Here is a 23,799-nt window from a genome sequence, read left to right on the forward strand (position 1 = left end):
TCCAGAAGGCTTATTTTTTTGGTAAAAATTGAGACGCTGATTGTAAAACGTATATGGAAACACCAAGGACATAAACAGCCATAAGAATCTTTAAAAAGAAGAGTTGGAAAATGCACATCACCTTGATTCAGGGTTTATTATAAACCCAACTATAGCCAAGATAGTGTGGTGGCCGGGCACCATGGCTCACGCCTACAACCTGTAATCCCAGTAGTTTGGGAGGCTGAGACGGGAGGATCACTTGAGCCCAGATCAAGACCCGCCTGGGCAACACAGGGAAACCCCGTCCCTACAAAAAAAAAAAAAATCAGCCGGGTGTGGTGGCACACGCCTGTGGTCCCAGCTACTACCCAGGAGACTGAGGCAAGAGGACTGCTGGAGCACGGGAGGTTGAGGGTGCAGTGAGCTGAGATCACGCTACTGCACTCCAGCCTGAGGGACAGAGCAAGACCTTGTCTAGAGTGTGGCAATGGCAATAGCCTAAGGACAGACAGAAGCAGACCCACACAGGTAGGTCAGTTGATTTCCGACAAAGGCGCCAGATTAGGAGAGAAAAGCACATGCAGCAAATAATGCTGAAAGGTGAGGGGGGAAATGGACCGACTCCAACCCACACTGGAGACGCAAACACTCCCGAGTAGGGACTGGATACACACGCGGCACACGCCCACACGACAGGCCGCCACGCAGCAATCAGGCGTCCGCCGCTGAGCCACGCAAAAGCCTGGGTGAATCTCAGATGCTGAGCGAACGTAAGCAGATACACGCAGACGTACACACAGACGCACGCAAAGACAACAGACTGCCCAGCGCCATGCACGTGGAACCCATGGCAGGTGGGAGGTAGGGAGCTGCGGTGGTGGGACTCAGAACGGGGACCCCTGTGGGACTGGCTCTGTGGAGTGGAGGACGTCACCTATGTCCTTTGTGAGTGCGCACCATGACCAGCCACACCCATGGAACTAACACTGGGTATCTGGGCTTTTCATGTAACTGCCTCCCCTCAACACCATGGTCTCCCACATACAAAAGAGCCTGTCATACAACAAGACGCGGTACTCCACAATTAGACACCACGCAACGCCGGCCAGGCTGTCCGTAATTAAAAATACCGAGCACTGGGGGGAGGGACAGCATTAGGAGATATACCTAATGCTAAATGACGAGTTAATGGGTGCAGGAAATCAACATGGCACATGGATACATATGTAACAAACCTGCACATTGTGCACATGTACCCTAAAACCTAAAGTATAATAAAAAAATAAAAATAAAAAAAAAATACCGAGCACCAAGTCTCAGCAATCCGCTAGTGTTCTCCTTCCACCCAGCCAGGAGAAAGAAACACAGTCCAACCACTTTGGAATCATCTCTATACTTGGACAACACACTTCGCAAGATCCATTAGGTACTCCTAGAGCCAGCCCCCACCCCCACCCCCACACATGAGTGTCCACCACAGCTATTTCTAAGTGAGTGTTATTACCCCAGAAAGGAAGCAACTCAAATATCCACCCACAATAAAGTGCATTAAAATCACGCAATGGAATACTATACAGCAATGAAAAGGAACACGCTTCTGCTAGATGACAGGGCTGAGTCTCACCAACACACTGAATACAAGAACCAGATACCTTAAGGCTCTCAGGATAATGGGAAAAAAAAGAACCAGAATCCACCCCCTGCCCCACCAGCCACACACACACACACACAAGTACACATGGTGTCCTTTCATTTCTATGAAGTTCAAACAGCACAACTGAACTGCATCCAAGTCAAGAGGCACACTCCACTCCAGGGAAGAGAGATGGATGAGCAGGGTGCACTGGGGCGGCCAGGGCCCTGGCAGGGTCTACTTCACTGGGCTGTGGGCCCCACACAGCTCACTTCACCAAGCTGCATGTGTGTTTCGCACGCTTTTATGAACACGTTTTATTTTATACGATTATTTGGAAGTTAGAGGAAAATGCAGTCACAGGTGCTGTCTCGGTGGGTGGCAGTAACAGCTCAGAAGGACACATCAGTCTCTCCTGCAGAGGGAGTTCCCTCTGCTGCCGACTCCGAAAAGGGCAAACTGAGCCAAGGGACCTCCACTACTCGCTGTGTCCTGGGCCCAGCCCCACCCTAGGCCTTGCACCCCCGCCCCCATGACTGTGAAGGCCCCAGGGCTGTGCTCTGAACATGGGTTCCTGCCCTGGAGCTCAGAGCCCTGACGGGACCAACGTGGAGATCCTGGCAGACAGTGCTTCTCTGGGCCTCAGAGGCCACGTCTGAGTGGACGGTCACCCCAGCCCTGCCCGAGATGGACAGTATGGCGGACACCGTGGGGCGGCCTGGTGAGGATCCTGTGTGGAGGGGAGACACAGGGGTACTGCTGGGGCCGGTGCCACTGGGCCAGGCAGAAGGCCACCCTCCCAGGACTCCACATAGGAACAGGCACTCACATGCCATACGCTGGGGCCCTTCCAACCCTGATGCGCCAACTCCCGACATGCTGCCTCTAGCCTTGACCTTTCTCAGAAATGATAGCTAAGCCAATGTTTGGCAGATCTCAACAGTCAAGCCAAGATCCAGCTGCAGCCAAAACACAATACGCCTGGTGGAGCCTCTTCCAGGTTCAAACGCGGGAACCACGCTCGGAGCTGGACCTGAGCCTCTTCCAGGCTCAGACACGGGAAGGGACCCACGCTCGGAGCCGGACCTGAGCCTCTTCCAGGCTCAGACACGGGAAGGGAACCACGCTCGGAGTCAGACCTGAGCCTCTCCCAGGCTCAAACACGGGAACATGCTCGGAGTCAGACCTGAGCCTCTTCCAGGCTCAGACACGGGAAGGGAACCACGCTCGGAGCTGGACCTGAGCCTCTTCCAGGCTCAAACATGGGAACATGCTGGGAGCCGGACCTGAGCAACGGCCAGCCCATCAGCTATGGTCAGAGGAAGGCCTCCATGGCTGTCTCTACCCCCGTGAGATGGGGCATTTACACAGCACACTTAGGGACACGGAGGCCCTGCAGGTTCACTGGGGTCTCCCGAGGTCCCTGAGCTGCAGAGGTGAGAGTTGAAAGATGTTGCCCCCAGGCCACAGTCTCTGACTGTCCACGGAACCACACGCTCCTCTCTCTGCCATCTTCCCCTCAAACTCAACTCAAGCGCTCCTGACTTTAAACCAGGCCAGGCCGTCTCACGGGAAAAGGAGGTTGGCTGCAAAGACTCATGGGGCCCAGAGGGGAAGCTGGCTATGACGCGACCCCTTCACAAGCACTGGCTCTGGCCCCAGCCGCCAGGACACTTAGTGACCAGCCAACAAGTGGGTGGTTTAAACACTGCACTCTATTTTTTAAGGACTCTGAACATAGTATTTCCGGTGGCAGATGTGTAAGATTTCTTATGTAAGTCGTGTTGTTTTAGCAGGACTATCAGACCCGACAGCAGCTGGACATCGAGGTCCTCACTGGGGTGGTGACTGCCACGCTGATGGCTGAGTGGAAGCCAAGCCCCCTCAGTCAGAGCTGGGCCAATCTCAGACCCAGACGCTACCACCACCAAGCCCTGTGTCGCGACGGCAGCGGCTGCAGTCACCAGAAACAATCCTTCCTGCCTCGACACCCGTGCCAGCCCCAGCCACACTCACGGCAGGCTGTCCACAGAAATGCCACGGCCAAGAGCCCAAGTCCTTCATACCGGCCTCTTCCCTGCCAGGCCGGGCTCCCCAATGCCTTCAGAGTTCGTTGTGCCGAGCTCTGGAGATCCTGCTGGACAGGTCCTGCAGATGCTTCTTCACCTGTGGACGGAAACATCTCATCAGCTGGGGACAGCGCGCCTCGAGGCCGGCTCTGTGAGCTCAGCCTCACATCGGGAGATGCGCGATCCAAAAGGAAAAGGCGCAAGCCCTGCACATCTGACTTTCCAATTCCACACCCATCCAGAAATGCTCAAATCACAAAAGCAGCTCAGTGCTAACTAGAAAATCCCACCAAAGAATGCTAAGAGCCACCAGCCAGGAGCAGTTCATGCTGAAGTGGAAAGCTCAGGGCCTCTGTGATAGGCCCATGGTATTATTTATTTACTTATTGAAAGGGTCTCGCTCTGTGACCCAGGCTATAGTGCAGTGGCATGATCTCAGCTCACTGCAACCTCTGCCTCCCAAGCTCAAGTGATCCTCCCACCTCAGCCTCCCATGTACTTAGGACTACAGATGCCCACCACCATGCCTGGCTAATTTAGAGATGGGGTTCCACCATGTTGCCCAGGCTGGTCTCGAACTCCTGAGCTCAGATGATCCACCCACCTCAGCCTCCCAAAGTGCTGGGATTACAGGTGTGAGCCACTGCGCCCAGCCCCACAGTGTTATTTTTAAAAGCAATGACCGGAGAGACTGTGACGGAGCTCTGGGAAAGGCGCCTTCCTCCTCAGGGCCTGGGAGGAAGGAGTGGGACCTCCAGCTCCTCACATCACAACCGCCCAGAGCATCCCCACAGATACCACCCCAGTGGCAGCAGGTGCTGCGTCAGCCCAGCCTGGGCCAGGGCCACCGTAGCTCTTCCCAGATTCTCACAAAACCCCGCTCGTGGGCGCCGCCTCCCTCTCCACATACAAGCCCATGGCTCAGGGTGAATAACTCGCCGAAGGTCTCTCCTCTCAGCCGCCCTCTGACCTCCGCCCCAACGGTGTGGGCGCCACACAGCTTTCCTAACCAACACCGAGCTTTGCCGTGGTCAGGTGAAGGTAGGTGCACGCTAGCATTCCATCCCCGCGTCTCGCGGCAGCGCCCTGCAAACCCCACATGGTGGTGCTCACCCTGGACCTGAGCTCCTGCCCACGGGCAAGGGCCGCAGGCTGCTCTCCTGCACGTTCTTCCAGGCAGACCTGCACCACCCTCTCCTATCAGAACTTCTGCCTTCGTTTAGTTTTTAGGCCTTTCCTATTTTTGAATCGGTAACACATGCCTGCAGTTCAAAGTTTAAAAGGCACAGATGGGGTTCCTGACCCCCAGCTCCCTCCAGAAGGAACTGGCATGAGCTTCCAGGGTTTTCTGTGCCTCTGTGGCAAGGCCGTGCTGCTGGCTTCGGCTTCTCCTGGGCTCTGCCCCTCCTCTCCTCACATCCCAGGGGCTGTGGGGAAGGCGGCTTGCCTGTCTCAAGGGCTGGAGAGTGCCCTGACTCGTGGGCTGGCTGTGGGTATCCAGGTCACGCCCCATCCTGGTCACAGGAGGACAAGGCAGTGGCCTGCCAGGGCCTGCGCTCACACCTGAGGGTCGGGGGACTGCACTATAAGCCCGTGGGGCTCCCCTAGCACAGCTGCCGTGGCCTTCAGTGCCCCACACACTTGTGGCCCTGGGGTTCAACTCGGCCAGGGAAGACAATGGCGCGGGGCCCACACCCCGTCTACAGGAAGCCCTGGGCTGCACGTGGGCGGCCCCATCTTTCCCGTGGGGGATCTGTGGCCTCCCACCCGCGCGCACCGTGTAGCCCAGCTCCTTGGTCCGCCCCTCCAGCAGGGCGTGCTTCTCGCGGCTGCGGCTCACACGCTCGCCGTCGCCCACGCTTTCCGCGTGCCTCAGCTTCTCGTGCGCAATCTCCAGCTGCTTCTGGTAGTGGTTGTGCTTCTCGATTTTGGCTTCGAAGTGCTTGAGCTCCTCCTGGAACAAGGTTTCCACAGGTGAGTGTTCCCTTCCCGTGCTCGCCACGCCATCTTGTGGTCCCGGGTGAACTGCAAGAACGCCAAGGGACGGCGCCATACCTGGGGCAGGACAGGCCTTGCGGTGACATGGGCTATGAGGGGGCAGCAGCTGGGAGGCCATCACACCAGCAACGGGTCCCAGCCCGCGCTGCCTCGGCAGCCCTAAGCCGACCCCTTCCCTGTCTCTGCAAATGGCAACCCCCCCACCCCGAATCTGGGGGGCCTCCAGTTCGTTCCCGGCCAGACCCCATGTCCAGGGGCTGTGCTTCTGTGGTGGCTGCCTCTGCACCCTGCCCCCAGCCTGCCTGGGCTCCACTGCTGCTGGACTGCAGCTCTGTCCCTGCTCCTGTGGGTGCCCTGCCCTGCCTTGACCCCACACTCCAGACCCAGGGCCCTCCATGTGGCCCCACCTGCCAAGCCCCATGCACACGCCTGTGCCCAGCTAAGGTGCCCCAGCCCGAGGGAAGCTCCTGACCCCTTTCTGGGAGAGGTGCTAAGGGCCCTTCCTGGAGCCAGGGAAGTCCCAAGTCCTAGGAGGGCAGGACCACGCCCACCTCCCTCCCGACAGACACCAGCCATAGGGGCCCTGGGTGAACTCACGGCCCGATACCAGACACCAGCCATAGGGGCCCTGGGTGAACTCACGGCCCGATACCATGCCCAAGGCTGCCCACCCAGGACCCCTGCTGGACTCCCCACTCCTCACAGCCCTGCTGGGTGCTCACCGAGCTGATGACTTCTCCACCCTCAGAATGATCTGGCACTCCACACGCCCCAGGAGCCCCTGCCACCTGAGGTGGTCTCCTTCCTTCCCTGGGCCTCCATCTCAGGAAGCGGCGACACCCCAAAACGATCCTGGTAGTGTCCTTGGTCCCCTCCCCCAGGCTGTGGCTGGGTCCCGACCAACTGTTGACCATCCACAGGACCCGCACCAAGGCCACGCTCAGATGTGACCACGGACAAAAGAACCAAAGCCCCTCCCTCCAGAGCCTGGCCCCGCCCCTGAAACACGAGTTCCCACGCAGATGAGAAAAAAAACGCAAACAGGTTCACTGAGTGGTTAAGGAAGAAACTGCGAGAATCTTCAAGAGAGAGCTCGAAGGAGAGGGCTGCATTTCCTCACTTGGAAACTGCAAGAGAATCTTCAGCGCAGGAGAGAGCTCGAAGGAGAGGGCCGCGTTTCCTTACCCGGAACGCCTCCAGCTCCTTGTCCGTGAGGTTGGCAGACTGTGCCAGGTCCCACAGGTCAATCACCCTGGGCTCCTCGAACTCTGCAGGGGAGGAGCAAGAGCGGCCTCAGCAGCACCCAGGGTGCACACCACGGCCAGTCCCGCGGCAACCACGCTGAGTGTGAGTGGAGCCTATGAGGGTGTGCAGGTGCGACTTGCATGTGTGTGAAACACGGGTGCGTGCACTGAAAGTCTTATGGGGCACAGAGGGCATCTGCTCAGTAGCTCACATGACCTCGCTGAAATGTGGCTTCTCTGTCCCCTTGGCCAAGCAACTGCTTCTCCTTTGTGTCCAGAAACACCTGCCTCCATCAGAGCCTGGGAAGCGCCACAGCCCGCCCTGGCTGCCTCTGAAGCAGGAGGCGGAGGGTGGACGTTACCTGCGTGCAGAGGCTGCTCAGGACCTCGGGTGGGGGCGCCTGCAAGTTTAGCCAGGTCCAGAGGCAGGCACAGGCCGTTTCCCTTCGGTCCTGCTCAGGGTGTCCAGGAGGACATTGTGCTCGTGAAAGTCAAACATTTGGGCACCTGGGAGGAGCCAAACCATGACGGCTCCTGGACCCTGGTGCTCACGAAGGGACGCAGTGAGAGACTCTGGGGCCGTCACCACTCTCCATCCAGGAGCAAGTAGTCCAGAGCCGCCTGCCCAGGGAGCCCCGCAACAGCGGCCCCTGCTCCCTCCTCTGCTGACCCCTTCCTGCTCAGGACCCTGAGGACCCTGGGCTGGTGGGGCTTGCTGGAAGGCCCAGGCAGACCCGCAAGAGAACTGCCGCTGGACACAACCGCCTTGGGGACAGCCCGAGGTGGGAAGAGGAGTGTGTGGGGCTGAGTCGCCCTTTCCTGCATGGACTGTAGCCAGGCTCATCCGGGTCTCTCCAGTACAGGCACTCAGCAAACTGCATCGCAGGCCTACAAGGCGGTCCAGCCCCCAACACTACGGCCAAAAGCCTACGGCTGACACAGTCACCAGCACCAGGTCAGGCTAAGGGAGCCTGGGTTTGGGGGTGGGTGGTGAGGGGTCTTGCCCAAGGGCATACAGGTGACAGCAGCACAGCCAACCAAGGGGACATGGGCCCGCGTGGACACATCTGACTGCTGTGCTGGAGGCTGCCTCTGGCCAGGCCATCCTGGAAAGGAGGCAGTGGCTCTGCCTGGCACCAGGGACAGAGACCAGCCCTGCTGTCTTATTACCAGTTGGGCACAGATGCCATCTCCCGGCGGCTGCTGCCTCCTTGAGCCTAGAGCAGGGCTTGGCACGCAGCCGGCGCTCGGTGTGCACGTGGAGGATGAAGTACAGAATCGGAAGCTGTGTGAGTGAGGCCAGCAGGCTGCTGGTAAACCCTGCACAAGGCTCTGGGCCTGGGTCCTGGGCAAGAAGCAGTGGTGCAGAGCCTGGCCACTCAGGGCCTGCAGTGGAGTGAGACTGAGCTACTGAGATGGAACCACAAGCTGTGGCCTCAGCGGGCGTCCTGCCCCTGCCGGGCTGAGGGGGACTGGTGGACAGTGCGGGTGGCATGAGATGGAGACAGAGCTGTGTTTGACAAGTGGTCTCTGTTTTGGCCAACAGCAGCATGGTAGGGGCCGTGCTGCTGAGGCTGGGGAGACGCTGGGAGGGGCTGCTCCCAGGCCCGCTGCCACCAATGCCCTCCGCCAGTCTCCAGGAACAAGGCTGGGGACAGCGAGTGACCTTCACAGAGCAGCTCCTGGGAGCGAGGCCCATGACCACCCCTGGGTAGACTGAGCGCGCCGAGGGTCTCCGCTGCGTCCACAGGCCCAGGTTCCTGTCACTACAAGCACCTGCCCGCTCGTCCCCAAAACACAACAAGAGACAGCCCCACCCTCGGGAACCGACAGTCCCAGGCGGGCACTCACCGGCCTCAGTGCTGTAGCCCTGGTGGCTGACCCTGCGCAGGCGGTCCAGGCCCTGATTGATGCTGCGCAGCTTCTCCTTCAGCTCTGTGTGCCTGCTGTGCAGGACATTGCCCTTGATGTCGCTTAGGTCCGAGGGGCTGATGACGTTCTCGTGGATTTCTGTAAAATCGAAGGCAGGACGCCATGAGGCTGGGAGTCCTCGCCCTGCCCGCCCAGAGCACTGTCTAGAATGCCCACTGCTGGGGAGCTCAATCTCGCTCTCATTTCTGGGCTGAAGATATCCCCCTTCCGCGGTCCTGCAGCGCCGCAGAAACGACCATTGGCACAGCTTCCTTTCCAGGTGAGACAGGCGAGACGCCGGGACACGCGCACCAAGTGGTGCCTGGTGGTGACGGGTCCCCCGGGGGCTGACTCTGGACCCCTGCCCTGCCCCCACTCTGCTGGGTCACCCTCCATTTTACTCCAGCTTTGTAGGGTGGGAAAGTCACACATTTGGAGAGGGTCACGAGTCCAGAATGAAGGACCCATCAGCGAAGCTCAAGTCTGGCAAAGGCGGCGGCTGTGCCCATGGTGGGGGCAGGCGCCGGTGAGACTTGGTTCATCCAATGCAGGTGGGCGACTCTCAGAGCCAGCCCTGCCTGCACAGCAACCTCCCCACTCACAAGTCCGGCGGAACCCTGGGAGAGGGGGTCCAATGCTGCCTCCCCACCCCTGCTGTGTCCTCGGGGGGAGCCGAGGCTGCCCACTGAGCACAACGAGCCTCAGGTGCAGGAGGGGTGGGGGGCAGGAGGGGGTGGGGCGGGGGGCACCTTCGGTCCTGCTCAGGGTCTCCAGCAGGACGTTGTACTCGTGAACTTTCTCTTTGTGATGCAGGAACTCCCGCCAGAGCTTGTCCAGTTCTTCGCTGGAGAATTTCCCAGAGGTCTTCGCCTAAGAGGGAAACAAGGCCTGGAGTGAAACCCGCCGTGGGCTTGTGTGGCTGGGGCCGCTCTTCAGCCGACCACTCCTCATGGCCAGGCAGGCCCTTGCCTACGTGAGTGCTGGGCCCGGTTCTTGGCCTCAAGAAGGGCAGGAAAACAAAAAACAAACTGGAGAAGAGCTGCCGGCAGGCAAACACCCTTCTCCTGGACGTGTCCAGACTCAACAGGGGAAGGCTACTGAGCTGGCTGGGGTGGGGAGCAGAAGATCCCAAGGAGGGGGACAGGGCAGCAGCCTGGCGACCCTGGGCTTGCCTGGCTCTCCTGGCTGCGGGTGGTGAGGACAGCAAGGCCATGTTCCTAGGGGGACCTCTGCCAGCCCCTCATTGTCATCCCGCCTGCCTCCCGGTTGTGGGGTGACGTGGATCACATACGTCCAGGGAGGCCACACAGGGCCCTCTCTCTCTCTGCCCCCTTCTATGGACTCCATCTTTCCTGGCCAAGGACAATGAGCTGCGACTGGGCTGGTACAAGAAGTCTAACTGTTGACCCCAAATCAATGCGATCCAGAGAAACTGTTCTGGAGCAGGAGCCGCTGGAAATGGGGGAGCTGAAGCAGGTAAACACCCTGCCGTGGCCCACCAGGCCCTGCTGGGTCCCAGCGCCTGGCCCCGCACCAGGACCCCACACCCTTCCCAGGCACAGGGTGAAAGCCCAGCCCCACACACGAGGGCACCTTTCTAATCACAGAAGGACGTCCACAGCACCACTCACTACATCAAAAATCCAACACGGAGTCAAGAACTCAGCCCGTGCTATGTCACGATCCCATAACCACACATGACCCGAGCTGAAGGTCTGACAGCTGCAGGCCAAACAGAGCTCCTTTACTCAAAGAGCAAGAAATTTTCTAAACAGGAAAGCTGAAAATATTCACAGAAAAACAGTGGAATGGCTTCCTTAGGAAGCCACTGTCTTCCCGAGACTTCCCCAAACCCCAGCTCCCATGCAGAGCAGAGACTGCCTCTCACAGCCCCCCGCCTTAACACTCAATGTAACGGCACCAATTCTGCCAGGTATGCAAACAATCAAGGAGTACCTTGTGCCACAGCTTTTCCAGCCTGGGATCATCCAGCCCGTCTTCCTGGGTGCCACTGAGGGAGTTGCTGGTCACCTGCCGAGCGTCCTTCTTCCCGTCCAGACCATACTTGGCCAAGATGACTAGGAGAGAGGGGAGGTTCTATTTGATATGGTTTCCTGTGAAAAACAGTCAACAGCCAACACATCTGGGTTGCCGCAGTGGGTGAGACAGGTTTGCCTCTCCTCTTCCAGGAGTTTCCTTTCACCCGTTTCCTGGACGACCACTGGAGATCTGGCAAGAACAAGAATGTAAACAAGCGTGGGGGCTGCAGTCTCCCAGCGCTTAGGAACGGGTCTGGCGACTCACAGGACACCCCCAGGACCTCCCTCTTTCCTACCAGGGACACACTGGCTGGAGTCCTCCATCAAGCTGTGTCCCCGAGACGCAGCTGTCGGAAGCAGCTGGTGGGCTGGGCTGTAAGAGTGGTTACCGATTGGCCCGTCTTTAGAGACCAGCTGCATGGATTTTCAAGAACAAAATTTGCAGCCTCACCTGTTGCCATAGGGCAAAAACTCTAAGGACCACAGGGCAGAGGCCACCTGCAGAGTGTGCAGGGTGGCAGGGCTTTCTGACAGCCCACATCTTATATTTATTGGGAGGAAAAAGTTTCTAAAGGAGAAACGTGTCAGCAGTTTCTAACAAAAAGTTACTGGTGGCAGCCGGGAGGAATAATTCGTCTGCAGTGTGCTGTGGCCCAGCCACTCGGGGAGCCCTCTAGGATCTGCCCACGCGGTGCTCCCCAGCCCCGCTTCCCTAGGGGAAACTCGGCATCTGTGGGCTGTGTCTGTCACCACACGCTGCCGCCAACATATGAAAGCAGGCGCTCGACGCAGGCCCTGGTGCCGACAGGACTCAGCTGTGGACAAGTCCTGCACTTGGGACGTGAGAGCAGAGCCTAGGGGCTGGCCTCGCCCTCCACGGCAGTAGCTCTCCCAAGGCCCCAGTTCCCACTTCCAAGCCCTGCGCTGTGGCTCTGTGCGACAGGCCCTCTACTAGGTCCCCTGGAATCCAGGGCCCATGCAACCCCGCCTGCCTCCTTAGCTGGTGGTGGGCTTGCTGCCTGCCCTTTCCTGGGGACAGGGGGAATTCTCCCAGGGCCCCGCCTCCCACAGAATGGGGTCCTGCCTTCCCCTCTGGGCTGAGAGGGCCCCGTGTGGGCGTCTCCCAAGATGCTGGGCATGGAGCCTCCCTTCGCCTCACACTTCCCCTCACCCCGAGGACCTCTTCACCCAGACGGTGACTCCCGGACCCCAGCACCTCCTCTGGGCCTTCACCGGTGACCCTACTGGACAGAACTACTCCCAGCGGGGCCTCCACATGCTCCGGGCTCAGCAGGTCCCACCCCGCACCTCTCCCAAAGGTCCATCCTCTGTCACTGCCAGCCCTGGGGAGTGTCCCTGCTCCAGGGACACCCCAAAAACCTCAGGCCTCCTTTCTCATCGACGCCACCCTGGCCTCAGATCCCTCCTGTCTCATTCCGTCCAGAAGCCTGGGCCACGGGGGTCTCAAGGCCACACGCAGCGTGTGCTTCTCGTGTTCCAGCCTGGAAGCGCTTGTGATCTTCCTAAGCGTGAAAAACCAGCCTGTGGTCTTGTCCCTGAGGAAAGCCGTCTCTCCTGACAGCAGTCAAGAGCTGCTGGCGCTGGGCGCGGGTCCCGTAGATGCACGCTTCAGAGCTCAACCACACGCCGCGCCTGTCTTCCATGGCAGGGAATTTATACCTGAGATAACTATTTTAGGCCAGGCGCGGTGGCTCATGCCTGTGATCCCAGCACTTTGGGAGGCCGAGGCAGGAGGGCCGTCTGAACCCAGGTGTTCAAGACCAGCCAGGGCAGCAAAGTGAGACCCCGTCTTTTAAAATAAATAAATCATTAAATAAATAATACCGGCTGTGGGGGAAGAGAAAATAAATGAAATAAATACATACATAAATACACAAACTTTTTAAAAAAGTGGCCTGGATGCCTCCTGGCTGTAGAAAGCCAGTGCCGGGCCTGCCTGTGAAGGCCGCCCCGCCCAGCCCCCGAAGTCCAGCCACTGCCAGGCAGCACTGAGGCTGTGCACCCTGAGGCCGAGAGGAGGAGAGGGGGAGACAGGGAGGGTGGGCCACGTCCTGGGGCTCTGAGGCTTCCTAGCTGGAGCCAAAAGCCCTGAGCCAGAGCCTAAAGTAGCTGGTCAGACCCCATCAAAAGGCAGAGTGTCCAAGGCTGCAATCAGCAGCAGGGACTATGGAAGGTTCTGGATTCTGGAGGTGCTGGGTTCTGCATGGAACAGAGTCACAGAGCACTGAAGCTGGAGGTGGCCTCAGGAGCACCGAGCCCTTAGAGCTCCTGGGGAGGACGAACATGGCCCCACACTCCCTGCCTGGGGAGGATGGACGCCGCCCCACACCCCCTGCCTGGGGAGGACGGAGGCCGCCCCACACCCCCTGCCTGGGGAGGGAAGTGGCCCTGGGGGCGCGGTGGGGGTAAGGACAGCAGCGAACCCCAGAGGAGAGCAGAGCAGAGCAGAGCAGGGCAGGGCGGAGTGGAGCGTGGCCCGTCTGTCTCAGGGTGGACCTCAGCATGGGGGGTGCGAAGCGCAGGCACACCTGGCTATGGTGGGTCCGTGTCCCCCAGGTGTGGTATCAGACTTGATAATGGCACTGGGGACCTCGGGGGTCCAGGGGCCACACCCAGAAGATGGTGGGCAGCTGGCCAGGACAAGCCTCTCTCCTGAGTGTGGGCAGGGTCTGCTTCTGGGACGCCGGCTCCTAGAGTCCCACTAAGTCTTCTGCCAGGTCACTCGGCAACGGCAGAAAACAAGACAGCTCCACTTGGGCCACAGACCTGGACACCCTGCAAGGACACTGCCTGGCCTGGAGGAGGGAGCTGGTCCTTAGCCCACTTCTGTGCCCCCTGCAAACTCCTCCGTCTCCTCCAGGCCCCGAATGCTGCCCTGCTGCATAGCCAGTCCCTTCTTCCTGGGGTGCACCTCCAGGACAGGCTCTTTCCTGGCCCTTGGGAATGGCCCACTAGACACGCTGGTGGGGATGCGACCATCCCGAATTGTTTCAGCCATGTCTTTGTTTCCAGGCAGTCCCTGCCGCCATGTCTTGGCTTATGTCCCACCCAGACTCTTGAACATGGTGGCATAAACCAGCAAAAATGAAGCTGGGCCTCTGTCTTTAACCCAGATGCAGCCATATGACATGTCTACTGATGCCTGCCAATGGGAGAAGAGGGGTGGCTGGGAACAGACCGCCTGCTCAGGAGTCAGAAAACCCTGGCTCCAAATCTTTGCTGCACTACTCGGCTCTGCAACTCCAGACAAATTACCCTCTCTGAGCCTGTCAATGGGACGACAAAGAGTTCTGAGAAGTAGGTGTTAGAGCATCAGGCCTAAGGAGGAACTCCACAGACACCTCCTCTCCTTACCAGAGACAACCCGAGCGCTGCAATGCCTGAGGCCATCAGCGCATGTGAAAAGCAGGGCTACAGCAGACTCCAGACATAGCCAGGGCTCTGGGGCCACCCTCACAACAGCAACAAATGCCATGGCAGCCACCCCCACCCCCAGTGGGGAGTATCCTACTTGGTTCACAACCACCGTCCTGTGAGATAGGAGGAGGAAACGGAGGTGGGGGGCGGGGGACTGTGCCGGGGGGCCCAGGTCACACAGGGAGCAGTGGCAGCGGGGGAGAGGACTGGGGAAGGGGTGCCTAGGGTCAGGCCCAGGGACAGCAGTTGGGTGGAGGCGCAACAGCTCCCAGGGCTGCTACACATAACTTACAGCAGGCGGCTGAGCACTCGACTCCCTGGAGCAGCCCCAACCCCAGTTCCACGGGCCCACCTGGTGTGCATCCTCTGCCCGGCAGTGCCCTGCCGACAGGCCCGTGGTGAGGGAGGATGGCAGAGGAGAGGGGTCCAAAAGGAATAGTCGCAACTCTGTCATTTAAAACCCTCCTGGCTCTGAGGACACATCTGTCTTCTGTATGCTGGTACCAAGCAGGCGACTGTCCTGCCTCTTCTTGAATACCCACAGGGACAAGGGCTCACTAACTGCATCACAACTAAGTGTCCATTCTGACACTTAGAAAGCTATTCTGACAACATCTGGAATACGTCCCCAAAACTTCAAGATGCTAGGGCAGACCTGCTTCCTCCTCTGGGTGACAGAGCCTCCTGCTGTCCTCTGGCCCCTTTCTGCACCCAGTGCCCCTGCCTTGGCCCTCCCTCTGGCGTGCCAATGGCACCTGTGACAGCAAACCAAGACCACGGCCAAGGGCGCATCTGTGCTTGCAGGAGAGCCCCCTGCAGGCTGTGCCCAATGGGCCCCTTGGCCAAGAGCCAAGGAGTCAGAGGCGTAGCCCACAGCACTGAGGCGAGCAGCCACCATCCCTTATGAGGGTTAGCCCCCCCAACCACTGAGGCCAGTGGCCACCTCCCTCACGAGGGTGAGCCCCCCCATCCCAAATCCTAAGCTTTCTGGGCACTCAGGATGCTCAGGGGAAAGACTCATTTTGGATATCCAGATTAAGCATAATGCAAATATTCCCAAATCCAAAAACAAAATCCGACATCCAAAACACTGCCGCTCTCAAGCATTTAGGAAGAGGGATACTCGACCTGCATTAGGAAAGAAACGAACGTACCATTGAGGTTGCGTATGAGTCTCGCTTCCTTCTCCCCATCTTTGTCCAAGCCATCGAGCTTTAGTTTCTTCCAGGCGAGTTCGTCCCTCTCCTGTATCTTCAGATCAGCGTGGAGCTCAGCCAGCCTCACGGGAGGAAGATGCAGCTGCGAACGAAGGGGAGGAACCTGTGAGCCATGAGCAGGACGGACCAGGACACAGCGGGAAACTGACCTCGGAGGAGGCTGGCCACCGGGAAGTGCCGGGAGACCAGGAGGAGGTGGAGTCAGGGTAACCGTCAGCAGGATTCAAACCCCACAGGTTTAGACAAGAACGCGGCATGGACACCAGTCTCTAGGCCTGTCTGTATACACGATGTGGAAACCCCAAGTCCATCAGGGGCTCCCCACCAGCAGCGGCTGCTCATTCCTGTCTGGCTGTAACAGGACACCCACCCTAGCACCTGGGGACAGTCATCGGGCACCCGGATAAACAGGGCAGGAAGAAGATACCCATTGCATTACCACTGCAAGGACACAGACACCTAGAAATTCTTCTCTAAAAAAATCAGTCATCTCAGATCTGCCCCATCTTCATTTCCCAAAGACCCTTAGTCACCACCTCTCAAGTGTACCACGATCCGAACTGTCTTGCTGAGACGGTTCTCACACAGCCCCAGATCCTTCTGGAGCAGGAATCTGTCACCCTCTCACTTACCTGCTGGCGTAGACCACACAGGCAGGGCCCCGCAACGAGCTGCCGCACTGGGGCTGAGGAACTTCCCCACCCCACCCTCATACCTCTCCGCAGGGCAGGCCACACTTCCTTCATCCCACGCCTGCCCTCCCAGCTCTGGGACCCTGGGGGAGAGAAGGAAGTGAGGTGACCGCTGGGCACACTGCTTTTTGGTTGTAAAGACAGGATTTAGACCAAGAGTGTCCCCACGTCAGAATGACTGGGCCACAAAGCCAGGCAGCCGAGGCAAGCAGCAGAATGAAACCCACCGGCCAGCTCTCATCAACTCTGGCCTCGGGGCTGGCCCGGCCGCTAAGAGGCGTGCGCTGGGGCAGGCAAGCCCTTCAGGGAAGCGAAGGCTCTTCCGTGCAGAGCAGCCCAGCTGCGCGAACCAGAACGTGTCATGAGGTGGGACCGGGGTTCACGGAGAGAGGGTGCTGTCCCTGGCTAACTGGGGAGGCTGCACCACATGCCTGTCATGACGCCAGCACGTTCAAGCCTTTGCGGAGTCCTGCAGCAAAAGAAGTGCTGGGCACTGTGCAGTGCAGACCCCCAAATCTCTCGGCTCTCAGGAGGGTCCCCTTCCCTGAGCACCTGCATTCTCACATTCCCCTGGGGCTGGTCCTCACGAGCTGCCCGTGGCTCTAGGAGGGAACCCCAGCTCCTGCCTCTGAGCACCAGGTGCCCATCACCTAACGCCTGTCTCTGATCATGTGTGTTTCAATATGGAGTGTTTTCCCTTAGAGGTTTGAAATACTAATCTTTTATCTATATTTCATTAGCTATTTTCTAACATAAATACAACACAAGCTAGTATCCAAAGTATGTGTGTTATATTTCAATAAAGTTTACGTAAAACAGTGAACACCCCCAGGAAGCATCGAGAGCCGGCTGCCTTCCCAGTGTCCCACGGCCCACACCGCCTTGTGGCCTGAGACCTCAGGAGGCCCGGCCCTCAGGTCCACGCTGTGCAGGGCCACATGTTTCTTTCGAGACTCGCACGAAGCTAATTCTGTGTGTTTGGCACACCCTGCACTCCGGAACCTCCTCACCTCACTCTGCCTGTATCTAGACTGAGCCCATCCTGCTCCCTGCAGCTCAGTCTGTGTTGGGCCTGGGAGGAAGGAGACCCCTGACCACAGGCCCTGTCTCCAGCTGGGTGCTGGGGCTGTCAGCTCCACCCTCTCTCCTCTCAGAAGCCCAGCCTGACTCTGCGGCCGCCCTAGCCACACAGGCCCCACCCTCCAGGAGTTTAAAATTTAGTTAGGGACAAATTCAGATCACTGAGCCAAGATCCCCAACAGTAAAAAGATAGCAAACGGTAGGCACAAAATGAATGGCAGGGCCTAGGGCAGAGGAAAGCTTCTAATTCTCTAGAAGGTTCTCTAACCCTTGGTGGGTGGTCCCAGGGCAATCTTTTGTCTGGGCCCTCCTGGTAGATGCTCTGCGCCCCCATCTCTACAGGGGCTGCTTTCCAGGATTTTCCCGACCTGAAAACCCTTTCCCTGGCAGCCTTCGACACCGCGCTACCTGCGTGCCTCTTCCCCAGCCAGCCCCATCCACCCAGCCCCTCTCCCCAGAGCTCCACCCCGTGCCCCTCTGTGCCCTGGACACTCGCCTGCAGCGTCCACTGGAAGGCCCTAGGAGACCTGAGGTCTCATCTGAGCATTCCCAGCAGGAGGACCCAGGACAATGAGGCACCTGAGTGATGCTGAACTCTCAGGAGGGGCAGTCTGTGCCTCAGGAGGAGGGGGAGCCCACATCTGCCTACCTTGTTTGTGACCCAAACTCCTGGAGGAACAGGTCTGCTTCCATCTCTACTTCCCTGTGGCTGCTGCTACCCTGTAGGCGTCTTACTTACCACGCTGCACTGCCCGGGAGGGTCCGAGATGCGAGGCCCACAGTGATGCTCTGAGCCAGAAGCAGCACCCTGGGGCAGGCAATCCAGGCCCATGCTCTCAAGTGTGTGCTGGCCTTGAGGGGCCCCGGGTCTGCCCTCTTTGGCTGCAGGCGAGAGGAGGCAGGTGTCCCGTGACTGCCCATGGGCTGCCCGCTGGAAAGCGGAGCTGAAGACCCCGGGCTGCTGAAGTCCTGGGCCCGTCCTGGCAGGCTCACAGCCAGGCACCAACCCCTGTAACTTGCGGTCCTCACTGGCTTCCTCCTCTCTGCCTCCCCAGGGTGCTGGGAGAATCAAGGGCAGGTGCTTCGCGGACTGTAAAAACTGCAACCCACAGGGGGAAGTCATTTTCTCCCTCTGATTCCCCAACTCTCAGGCAACAAGGGGTCTAAATTTCACACTGCATGTCTCACAAAAGCCAGCTTCCTTTCCCCTGATATGTGGCTGCCAGTGCTCAGCGCGGAAGGGGCCAGCCTGGCGGCACCATCATGGAAAGCAGCCCCAGCTCCATGCAGAGTAAGACCAGCAGGTCACGTGCAGACCCCCAGACCCCATGTCTGGATTCTTTCACCTCTCTCAAGTTAAATGTTAACGCATCAAGTTAGAAGTACCCTGTGGAAACCAAATGCAGAAAATAACCTGTCAAACCTGAAGCAGTGAGGCAAATCATCAACAACCAGGGGACACATGCAGGGAAGAAAGCCGGCTCAGCTGAACAAACGACTCTGGTCCTGTGTCCTCAGACACAAGCGGAGCTGACCATGTCCTCCTGACCAGACCTAAGGGCCCAGCACTGCTCGGGACCTCAGCAGCGGCCCTTCCCCACACAGCACCACCCGCGTGCCAGCAGAGCATTCTGGAACTTTCCAACAACCTGCTGCTGCTTCTCAACGCCCCAGGAAACCCAGGCCAGGGTCCACAGCTAAACCACTGGTGTCAACCTGCACACACAGCACAGTTCAGGCTGAGCAGGTTCCAATGCCACCAGGACCGCCAATGGACCACCTCTTCTGAGGGCACATGCCATCCTCCCAGCGCTCACCTGAGTGCCCATGCCAGAATGCAAGGCACCCACCCTGAGGAGCAGGCTGTGGTGGTGACCAAGGCTTCCTGGCACGCTGCACCTGTCTCACCACAGCAGGTGGCGCTGCACTGTCCCAGCCCAGCCACTGTGCTCCAGCTCCTTCCACCTGAGCTCCATGGACAAGGGCATGGCCGTACCCGCCTTGAGCTGCTGTGAGGTTGTGCATTGGCCTGGCAAGTCCTAGGTGCCCATGGAGGCTGCTGGCTGGCCCATCCTCAGAGGCCCTTCTCAAGCCAGGGAGAACGCTTGAGAGATGGGGTGGGGCTCTGAGGGCTCCTCTCTGCAGACCTCAGTTTCCACTCTTCAGACCTCTGAGAACAATTCTTCACACACTCTCATTGCAGTCACCATCTGTGTCAGAACTAAGGACCATCTGGGTGCGGTGCCTCCTGGGATTACGCCTGTAATTCCAGCACTTTAGGAGGCAGAGGTGGGAGGATCACTTGAGCCCAGGAGTTCGACACCAGCCTGGCCAACATGGTGAAACACCATCTCTATGAAAAATATAAAAATTAGCCGGGCGTGGTGGTGCATGCCTGTGATCCCAGCTACTCAGGAGGCTGAGGCACGAGAATCACTTGAACCTGGGAGGCGGAGGTTGCAGTGAGCCGAGATCGCGCCATTGCACCCCAGCCTGGGTGACAGAGCAAGACTGTGTCTCCAAAAAAACAAAACAACAACAAAAAAAACAAAACCAAAAAAACTAAGGACCTACGGCCAAGCACTCTGAGCTCATGGCACCGTGCAGCCCAGGCCAAGAGGTACACGAGTGTGTCCCTGAGCGCCGCAGCCGGACCATGCGGACCCTGGGGCTTACTCCTCAGCATCAACACAACACACAGAGCTCTGAAGAGGCAGTCCTCAGAAGGCATCTGCAAGCACAAGGGCTCTGCACGGCCTCCGACCTCCAAAGCTCCAGGGACAGCCTCTGCTCAGGAGTTTTGCAACACAGCGGAGCCCACCTGTGAAAGAGGAACTGGGAGAGTTCACACAAAGTCAAGGTTCAAGGCGCTCGAGAGGATGAAGCAGCACCCCCCGGCCGGGTCTCGCCTGACTAAAGCGGGTCTCGGCATCTTCTTGGCGGCACCCACCCCTATCTGCGCCTCAAGGCAGGTCTCACAGCCCAAACTCATCAAAGGCAAAGGTTTCCTGAGACGCTCCCTTCACCCTATGCCTACTGACACACTAAGCAATCCTATATGCCAGGATGTGGCTTTACATGCAGAAAACAGGGACGCATTGTTTTCATGAAGCAAACCAAAGAAAGGACAAGACCGTCCTGGCTGTCGAGCGCAGGTCACAGGAGGCTGAGAGCAGCGGCTGCAGTGCCGGGCGGGATGTGCTTCTCTGAAAAAGCAGCCCTCGCTTCCGTTATCTTCCAGGTGGCGATCCAAGACCCCGTCTCCGTCTGATACCCACCTAGAGTGGCGAGTCAGGTGGGGTAAGAAGCCGACTGCAGTGACTGCACAAACAATTCTCTGCCCCTACGTCTGAGCTGACTGTGGCTCCTTCTGCCTCCTGACCACCCTGGGCCCTGGCATGCTCGGCGGCAAGAGCCACAGCACGAAGACCACCCGGGATGCACTGCCGCCAGTGATAACCTCAAAAAGACCAGGATGGGTCTGCCGCCTGCACACTCGGCTCCAGGATAGAACACCCTCACAGCACCGCCACCCTCCAAGCTTCCGTTATCTGGAAGGAAAATCAAGACGAATGGGCTCTGCAGGCCTGCCTGCCATAGTACCAGGCTCTCTGGAAGGGGGGACAACACACAAAATCCCCCAAAACACTCTCACCCTCGAAGAACTTCACATTCTGTTCAGCAAAAAAAGACTTGCCCACACAACTAGAACTTCAGGACTTAAAGGGACCCGAAAGACCATCTAGTCCAAGGCTCAGTCCGAAGTGGAGGTGAGCAGCTCGCCCTACCGCGGTGCCCAGTGAACCTCAGGGGAGGTTCAGGAGAAATGACCCAACCCAAGACTGAAACCGGTCAGATGAGTGGAGCACCCAGCACCGGGGGACAGTGCAGGGGCAGCCCGAGGGTAGCCGTACCGGTGCAGGCGCAGCCCGAGGGCAGGCGTACCGCTGCAGGGCACCTGGGCTGACAAACACGGACGACCAGCTGGAGGTGGCTGCAGCTAAGTGGAGTGCACCAGGGCGGCCCTGCAGGGCAGGTGGAAGACTTGGGCCAGGACCCAAAAGCAAAGGGAGCCGCTGGGGTTCCTGGGCCCGAGTGCACTTCCTCAGTGGCCCCTCCAATTGGTCAGGGAGTCTCTTTCGGGCTCCCCATTCCTCATGGGGAGGGTGGACTCCACCCACTCAACAGATGCCCAGCGCAGCGGGCACGGGGAGGCAGCACTGCACCCCGGCTGCTCCTGGTCACACTTGTTCCCTGCTGCTGGGAGGCCATCACCACATCCAAACCGAGCCGTGTCCCCAGCCCCTCCAGAATCCCTTCCTCCAAGAAGCCGCCCTGGCTCCAGCCCAGAGCGTTCTCCCACCTCCGCAGGCTGAACATTACGCGTGGGGCTTGACTGCTGGTCCCAGGAGTTCAGGAAGGGCCTGCGGAGCTGATGCCCAGGTGTCAATCCCTATCCCCACGCAGTCTTATAACCGTCTGTCCCTCCCCCACCTGTTTCTCCTCTCCCTTTTCGTTCCAAAAGTTCCTTCTTATTCTGCAAATCATTTACTTTCCCTCTCAAAGACTCAGGAATGCTTAAAACTAGACTATTGAGACAGAGACCTAATCTGACTCCTGCATTTGAGATGAGATACTGAGGCCCAGATGGTCGGCATAGTTCGAAAACACCCATTTCAGGTGTTTTCAGGAACACTTAACAAATGAAGCAACCGTATCTTAATGAAGAGAGCAGCTGGCCCAGGGTCACAGGGTCACGCACCAATTAGGAAGCTGTTGTCCCGGGGGCCCCACTGGCCGAGCCACCTTGGGGGTGCCCTTTCCCCTCGGGGCCTCCGTACCCTCATCTCTCAAATGAAGGAGAGGTCTGGTAAGCGCCCTGTTAAGCATTCCCAAGGTCGCGTTTTATGTGCTCTAAACCGATCCCATCTCCTCCGCTCATTTCTCGCTCAAATAAACAAGCACGGGCTTGCTACTGGGATTCCTTCTGCCCCTGGACACGTCTTCCTACCCAACATTTTGTTTTTCTTGTTTCCCCACATAGGGAGATAAGGTTGAGGGAACAGGCAAAGGCTCGGGAGGCAGGGGACCCGTGATCTAGCCTGGTTCTGCCCCTACGCTCGAGTCGGCAGGCCGCCCAGGCTGGGGAGGGCGACACTGACCCTCGGGGTGCCGGCCGCTACCTGCTCCACACGGCGTCGCCGCCAGCACGGGTACCTTTCCCGCTGCAGAAGGGGTCGGGGTGCCCCACCTGACACTTGGGGGAGGCTGTGCCAAGGACAGAGCGCGTGGGGCGCCTGCGCCCCCCCTCCGCCTCCGACCCCCGGGCCCCGCTCCAACGCCCCCAACCACGGCCCCCGCCCCCAGGCCCCGCTCCACCGCCCCCGGGCCGCGCTCACCCGCTGGGCCTTCTCCCACAGCTGGTTCAGCTTCTCCATGCGGAACTCCTCTCCGGACTCGCGTTTCAGGGGCGGCTCGGGCTGGTTCTTCTCCCGCGAGTACCTGCCGCCGTGGCTCGCCGCGGGCCAGGGCCCGAGGAAGAACAGCAGCAGCAGGAGGAGCGCCGGGAGCCCGCGCAGAAACGACCCCACTCTCCGCGGCGCCATCTTCCTCTGCAACTGGTGCTGCGCGGAGAGACCCTAGCCGGCCGATGCCCCGCCCACTACCCCCGCCCCACCCACCGCGCGGTCTCCTGGGAATTGTAGTTCCTCCGTGCGCGGCCGGCAGCAGCGACCGGACTCCAGCGCCCAGGAAGCCCTGCGCAGGCGCAAGCGTTTCCCAGGCAACCATGCCGCGGCCCGAGGCTGCATACCCAGGCTGGGGATACAACTGGGGAATGAGGGTGGCCGGGCGGGAGCAGGGACCAGGCCTCACCCAGAGCCCGGAGCCCGCACGACTCGAGTCTTCTTTCCCCCTCTGCCCCGCAGAAAGAGCGGAAAGCCCAGGAACCGGGCCGTGTTTGGCTGAGCCTGATAATGCTCCGGCTTCACGCGCACTGAGACCGACTCTTGCGTGCCCGGTGCCGTTGCGGGGTTAGGACTGCGGCCCCGGCCTGGCGCTGAGGAGCCTGGCCCAGCCCGCTTCTGCCCTCCGCGAAGCGCCTGGCCGCGGGTGAGCGCAGGCCGGGTTGTCCCGGGGACGCAGGGCCGCGCAGACGTCCCTCCACGTCCCGGGGCCCCTGCCCCAATGCGCGCCCCAAGCGCCTGCTGCAAGGCAGGACTTCGCGCGCTTTTCCCCAACCCACGACACTCTAGGAAATCCACAGAGCCAAAGTTAGCATAGACCGCTCGTTGGGGGCTTGGCCAGTGAGTTGGGAAGTGCCCTGGAGGTAGCGCGGGAAACAGAAGCTGGCAGGGCCAATTCCAATGCCAGGTCTCCGGGTAGAGCACGCTCCGGAGGAGATGAGAGTCCGGGTCCCTGTGGAATGGACGTGGAGCCCTCCAGGGGCATTGAACTCTATAGATCTGCCAGTCAGGGGCAGAGGGGTCCAGGGGAG

The 23,799-nt window shown here is 59.3% G+C and overlaps 1 protein-coding gene across 1 annotated transcript; it reads right to left on the minus strand.

Annotated features, from left to right (window-relative positions):
- Nucleotides 1–3,312: 3,312 nt before the first annotated feature.
- LRPAP1 (LDL receptor related protein associated protein 1) lies at nucleotides 3,313–22,978 on the minus strand. Its single transcript, XM_055245702.2, has 8 exons — nucleotides 22,703–22,978; nucleotides 15,469–15,613; nucleotides 10,794–10,915; nucleotides 9,587–9,707; nucleotides 8,778–8,936; nucleotides 6,868–6,950; nucleotides 5,462–5,638; nucleotides 3,313–3,781 (listed from the first exon to the last, which is right to left on the minus strand). Exons 1-8 carry the CDS (start codon nucleotides 22,907–22,909, stop codon nucleotides 3,719–3,721), a joined length of 1,077 nt encoding a protein of 358 aa, XP_055101677.1. The 5' UTR covers nucleotides 22,910–22,978; the 3' UTR covers nucleotides 3,313–3,718.
- Nucleotides 22,979–23,799: the final 821 nt, after the last annotated feature.

Source organism: Symphalangus syndactylus, chromosome 16 (genome assembly GCF_028878055.3).
Source record: "Symphalangus syndactylus isolate Jambi chromosome 16, NHGRI_mSymSyn1-v2.1_pri, whole genome shotgun sequence".
NCBI classification, from domain to species: Eukaryota; Metazoa; Chordata; class Mammalia; order Primates; family Hylobatidae; genus Symphalangus; species Symphalangus syndactylus.